This window comes from Pteropus vampyrus, unplaced genomic scaffold (genome assembly GCF_000151845.1).
Source record: "Pteropus vampyrus isolate Shadow unplaced genomic scaffold, Pvam_2.0 Scaffold166, whole genome shotgun sequence".
NCBI lineage: Eukaryota > Metazoa > Chordata > Mammalia > Chiroptera > Pteropodidae > Pteropus > Pteropus vampyrus.
In genome coordinates, this window is record NW_011888947.1 from 3145884 (window position 1) to 3152025 (window position 6142).

Genomic DNA, 6142 nt, shown 5'->3' on the forward strand with positions numbered 1-6142 from the left:
AGTTACCATCTTGGGACCACGACACGTCGCCTTATCTGACTTCCTTCCCCTCCCATCCCAGCTTTTCCCAAGAACTTTTCTAATGTCGCTTTCAACGCATCCTCTTCCCTGAGTCTCCTAACTAAAATGTGCGCAGGTGGCCTGGCTACTCCTAGGTTCCAGAAGCAGAGCCGGGCTGACACCCAGCAACATCTAGCCTGCCTCCCACCCCCAGGAGCCAATGGCGTCAGCACATCTGATTTAAGATTATCAGGTGGTCAAAACTATGAACCACGTGTGAGTAGATTAAGTTCATTTCCATTTTATGATGAGCGAATATATTTTGAGAACATTTGGGTTGGGTTCATAATTGCCAGAGTCATACTTAGAAGAAACCTGTAAATAACAAGATATTGAACTCTGTCTTAGAAAAGGGCTTCATGCTCACAGGGCAGCGACTTCTTCCCAGGGCGGGATCTGTGGGGCTGCAGGGTCAAACGAGATTCCTAGGAGTGCCTTGTTTCCAGGATGACGAAACAGGGTCCCAGTGCTGGTAAACAGCTCCCACAAAGTCACCCAGCCAAGGTGGGACCGCGCTGGGGTTGAGAGATTGGTGTCCTGTCTCTAAGTATCTCTGGGGTCATGCTCTGCTGAGCTGGGCATAACCACTGCGGGTCGAATCATTTTTACCAACTGTTTCCGAGGCTTAGCGGAAAGTGGAGGAATGTTTTTTTCAAACTGTCTGAAAAGAAAGCAAAGAAAGAATGAATATGAGCCACTGCTTGGGAAGAACATGGGGGTGACGATCTGTGTAACTCCCTCTTCCTCCTCTCCCGCCAGACACCAGGAAGATGAGAGTTTCTGCTAAGACTAGATTCTTAACTCACTGTGAAGTCTCCATGGGGCCCATCTTATTTAGTTCTTGACACATCTGTCTCATCATTCCCATTTTATAGATGAGAAAACTGAGGCTGGAAGAGTCGAAGTCATTTGCCCAGGGTCACATGGTGGTAGAGCAAGAATTTAAACCCAGGTCTGGCTGGCTCCTAAAAGCCGTCCTAAACCGCCACTCACGTTGTTCTTCCCTTCTGGCCCCCCGCACTTCCACGTGTAAGGTTCACAGTCCTCGGGTGGGTCAGACCCACTGCAAGGACTGTTCCTGTCACCAGCTAGTAATAGACATGCTGGCATCAATCCCCGCTGGCTCTAGGTTTTCCTGGCGGACTCACGATTGAAAATTCTGCGATGTTTGCCTATCAAGGACATTCTGGGGAAATCACTCGCATTCAAGAGGTTTTGTTTACCACATGTAGACAATCCGCTTTCACAGGGAATGAGTGAGTATTGGGCTTTATCCACTGAGACTCCTCCAGTCACTGCGATCCCACAGCCCTTCACACTCGTCTGCATCTCACCTCGGACAGCATCTGAGAGCGGAGCCTGTGGCTAACCTGTAACCTCCTCTGGTGCCGGCCTCCCCTCCATCACTCATCACTCAGTTTCCACCCCAGCGGTCTCCCTGTGGCTTCTTTGAGCCAAGATATTTCCTGCCTCGGGGTGTTTCTCCTTCTGGCTCCTTCTGCCTGGGCATCTGTTCTCCAGGTCTCCCCAGGGCAGCACCTTTTCTCCTGACCCCCATCTGAAGCAGCTCCTCATCCCCATCCCCTGACCCACTTGAGGACTGTGAACCTTACACGTGGAAGTGCGGGGGCCAGAGCGGAAGAACACAGCTGTGAGTGGCGGTTTAGGATGGCTTTTAGGAGCCAGCCAGACCTGGGTTATTTTAAATTCTTGCTCTACCACCATGTGACCCTGGGCAAATGTCTTCAACTCTTCCAGGCTTAGTTTCTTCATCTATTACTCTGCACCACATCACCTGTCCTTTTCCTTCACGTGTTGCAGTCTGTCACTTTCTCGTTGACTTACTCATTGACTTGTTAGTCTCCTACTGAGGGATGTTAGAGGCCATTAGGAGCTCTGTCTGCTCTATTCACTGCTACCCACAGCACAGCTCCTGAATGACTGTTGAGCAACTAAGCACAAGTTTATCATAGAGTTGGCATTTGATTGTCTCACGTGACAGAGGGAGGGAGAGACAGAGAGACAGACTTCATGGGACAATGGAGGACTTGTCTGCCCGTTCGTACAGGCATTAGGGCAAAGGGATGGAAAGGTAAGTTACAACCCAGTCGAGTCTTTGGGTTTAGGTCCAGAGGGTACAGGAGCTTCCACTTCTGATAACACACAAAGTTCTCATATGTTCACTTTAAAATTATAAGGGAGTTTAAAATTCCACCTGCAGGTAAAGCCCCATTCTTTACCTTCTCACTGGTCAACGTCATGATTAAAGCTCCCTAGGACACCTGGCTGCCCCAGATCACCCCACTCCATGACCTCATCACTCCTCCCACTTACCTGCGTCCCTAACTTTATTGAAACTGCCTCTGTTGTCCTTTTCCATGTTCTGCCACATTTTTGGAGTCACCTTCTACAAAACAAAACAAAACAACACAAAACAAAACAAACGAAAAAAACACTAGAGCTCAGTCAGGGCAGGCATGTCAGTTTCTGCTCAAGTGAAGTCCAAATACCTTGGCCTTGCCTGGCGCCCTAGCCCGGTTCTCCCTTCTCCTGCAAATGAGGTCACCCAGTCCTCACTTATGCAGCCTCTCACTTCTCCTCAGCATGCCTCACCACCTGTGTGGTCTGGCCCCACCCACATTTCTGGCCTCATCTCCTGTCACTCTCCCCATCACTTACTAGATACTCCAGCTACAGCAATAGCCAAGTTGCTTCCAACCTCAGATTTTTACACTTGCTGTTATTGAAAAACCACTTGGGCTTATTAATGTTTGAATTTTCTGCTTGATATTAGCTGTGTGATGGCAGGGACTGGGTCTGCCATGTTCACGGATGTAACCCCAACTGTTAGCACAGAATAAAAATAGAATGAAGAATGAAGAAGCACAGAATGCTTGCTAAATGCTTAATCAAAATGTGATGAATAGGCAGATAGATGATTGAATAAATTATGAGATGGGTAGATGGATTGATGAATGAATGAATTATTGAATGGATCATGAATGGATGGATAATTAAATGAATTATTGGATGATGGATGGAATGACTGAATGAATTTTTACATAGATGGATGGATGGATGGATGGATGGATGGATGGATGGATGGATGGACGGACGGACGGACGGACAGATGAATCAATGGGTAACTGAATGGAATAACGGTGTCAGTCACATTTTTCAATTCTGCAAATGAAGGTAGGAACGATTTAAGAATCTCCAGTCCCAGGTTCTGATGTTTAGCATGAAACCATAATTGCTATGAACCCCTCTTTGATTCATACCTCCTCTGCCCACCATTAGACAACAGGTCTTTTCCTATATCCCAAAACCACAGTCTCTGTGGTCTCCCATAAGACACACCCCAGAGCCGCCGCCACACCCCGGCTCAGGCACATGTCTAGAGACGCCCCCCCCCGCCCCCAGGCCTGGGCCTTGCTCCTGCCAGGACCCTCCTAGCCTGCAGCCTGACATGGCTCCGGCCCATGTTGGATGCCACCTGGAGGACATCCCAGGTTGGAGGAGAGATTTTCAACAACAGAAGCATCTTGGCATCCCACCACCCATCCCATCCAAAAGTGCCATTTGATGGCATAAAAGAACCTGGGGAGAACACGGCCATTTGCCTTCTTAGCAGCTTCAAACTGTAGCTCTCATAATAGTTGATAGAGTTTTATTTTTCTTCTTCACCCGAGAAATGCTCATTGTTCTTTTTAGGATCCTCTGCAAATAATGTTTTTTTTTTCTCTTACCTGGATACTCTTTGTAAAATGTGTGTCGTAGAAGTCGCCCATCTGGAAAACAAGTGAGAGAATTAAACACCTTTCAGGGAGTTTATAAGACCCAAACTATTTTCATAATTATACTAAGGAATTATTTATGTGTTTCACTCTCATTCTCTTGAGGCCGTTCAGCAGAATTTTCCAGAGGCTACATGACTTTCATATTGCAGCCGATCAAATGCAGAAGCAGATGTGAGAATCCAGTTCTTTTCTCTTAATTCACATTTAGAATTGTAAAAATGTAACACCGTGCTGCTCTTCTATTTTGTGTGTGTGTGTTGGTAAATATAGTTATTTTTAAGAAAAAAATGTTATTTCTGTTTACTACCTAATGAATTTACCATTGTCATTTTAATGAATTAACATGTAATATTTTTAATGTCTCCGCTTTACTTTCTAATATCCACGGCCACATGAAGGAGAGTTCTGTAGGATCCTCAATACTTTTTAAGTACAAAGGGGTCTTGAGGCCAAAAAGTTTGGGAACCGCTGTCTTCACAGATGAACGGGAAGCGAAATTTTAGCATGTTGTTCAGCAAACATCATTACAAAATATGTTCACACAGGGAGTAAATGGTGTTTTTTCAAGTTCGTTCAAAAGAGACTCAAGTGTCATTTCTACAAATGACAAAGTAACTCCAGATTGAATTTTCACTCGACTGCTTCACTAATCCTCTCTGAGCCTCAGTTTTCTCACCTGGAAATGGGCATAAACGGGCATAAAATCGTGAGAATCAAAAGCAATAACGTCGGGTACGAAATGTATATACAATATTAAAAGGAATCATATAAAATTGCCGTTTTTGTGAGTAAAAAGTGGTCAACTCTTGGCAACCTCATACATCTCACATCACCAAGAATTCCCACTACATAATTCTCCCTTTTGATTGTCATTAACCTCACCTCCTCCTGCAGCCCCCACACTATCCCAACAGTAAAACCCTTGGGAGAGACTGGAACTCTGGCTGGGACACACGTTTCACGTGGCAATGTCTGCCACCAGTTAGCTCACTTCTCCCCATCAGTGCACCAGCCTTTCCGGACGGCTATGACGTTAAAAATCACACTCATGCACCTGAAACTCAGTTATGCCAATCATACCTCCACTGAAAAATCACCTCTATGCAATAGCTGGACCTTTTGTTTCCTTTGGTTCTGTGTCCATCCTAATAACCACCCGAGTGTTTAGGACCAGCGCTGGTATTTATTGTACATGGCGACAGAGCCCAAGGGAGGTGACTCTCAGGCGGATACCTTATCAGCAGCCTTGGGGAGGTGGATAGCTTATCAGCACTAAGATGAATTTTAGGGTTTTTTTCCATGCCGGAGGCTCTCTAAAACACTCCTGTTCCACCTGTCTTCCTGAGGATGAATTCTGGCCCGTAATGCCTGTTCAAGGTTATGTGATCTTACTTTATTCTTCTCATGACACAGACGTGAAGTCATTTGTCAGAGGTGAGCACAGGGCCCCGTCGCCCACTTCTTGGGCCTGGACACTCAGCCTCTGAGTGATCTTAAACCCATTCAGAAAAGAACACTGATTCCTTTGACCCTGCTCTCCAAAAAATCAGATTTACTACATGTTTCAATGTTCATTTTCCTCTTGAGAAAGACACGAACCCCTCAAATGCTGGATTCCAGACTGATGGACTATAAAACCTGAATGATCATCAGTCCGCTCTAGAAGCTGGCTCTCGGAGGAGACTGGCATCTTAGGTGTGGGCATGAGATCTGCGACTTATTCTCAAATAGTCCCAAAAAATAAATATGTAGATTTATATGGAGAGAGAGTGGGGGTTGGGAGGAGAGAGAAAAGGATAAAGCAAATGCAGCAACATTGTAACAATTGGTGAATCAGGGTACAGGGTCCAAGGTACTGTTCTTGTCACTTTTCTGTTAGTCTGAAATTATTTAAAATATGTAGTTTTTAAAAAACTTAAATAAAAGGTTTCTTCTTTGGTTGCCCTGGGTCAAGAGTGCCCACTCCGCACCGCCCCCCAACCTTTGCTCCACAAAAAGTTATTGGGATTTGGGGTGTCTACAAACTCCCTATTAAGTACCAACAATTCTTGCTAAGTGACAGCCCCGCTCTGGGGACAAGGCTAGGAATTTCACTTACATTTCCATCTGTAAGGCTCAGATTGTTCCTGTGTGAGGGGGAGCAAACACACATGCACGCACACCACACACGTACACGCACACACACACATGCACACACTCGCAGGCTTTGGAGCAGGTGGACAGGCTTGGAATTCCCACTCTGCTCCTGTCAACTGTGTGCACTGTCTAGGCAAGATCTCGAA

The 6142-nt window shown here is 45.9% G+C and overlaps 1 protein-coding gene across 1 annotated transcript in view; it reads right to left on the reverse strand.

Moving 5' to 3' along the window:
* Positions 1-285: 285 nt before the first annotated feature.
* The window catches only part of WFDC1 (WAP four-disulfide core domain 1), a 24463-nt gene continuing 18606 nt past the window's right edge, over positions 286-6142 (reverse strand). The window contains exons 5-7 of the mRNA XM_011370295.2: positions 3810-3851; positions 2395-2467; positions 286-721 (exon numbers count right to left, since the gene is read on the reverse strand). Coding sequence (XP_011368597.1) covers positions 2409-2467; positions 3810-3851 — 101 coding nt within the window. The 3' untranslated portion in view covers positions 286-721; positions 2395-2408. The remainder of the gene's footprint in view (positions 722-2394; positions 2468-3809; positions 3852-6142) is intronic.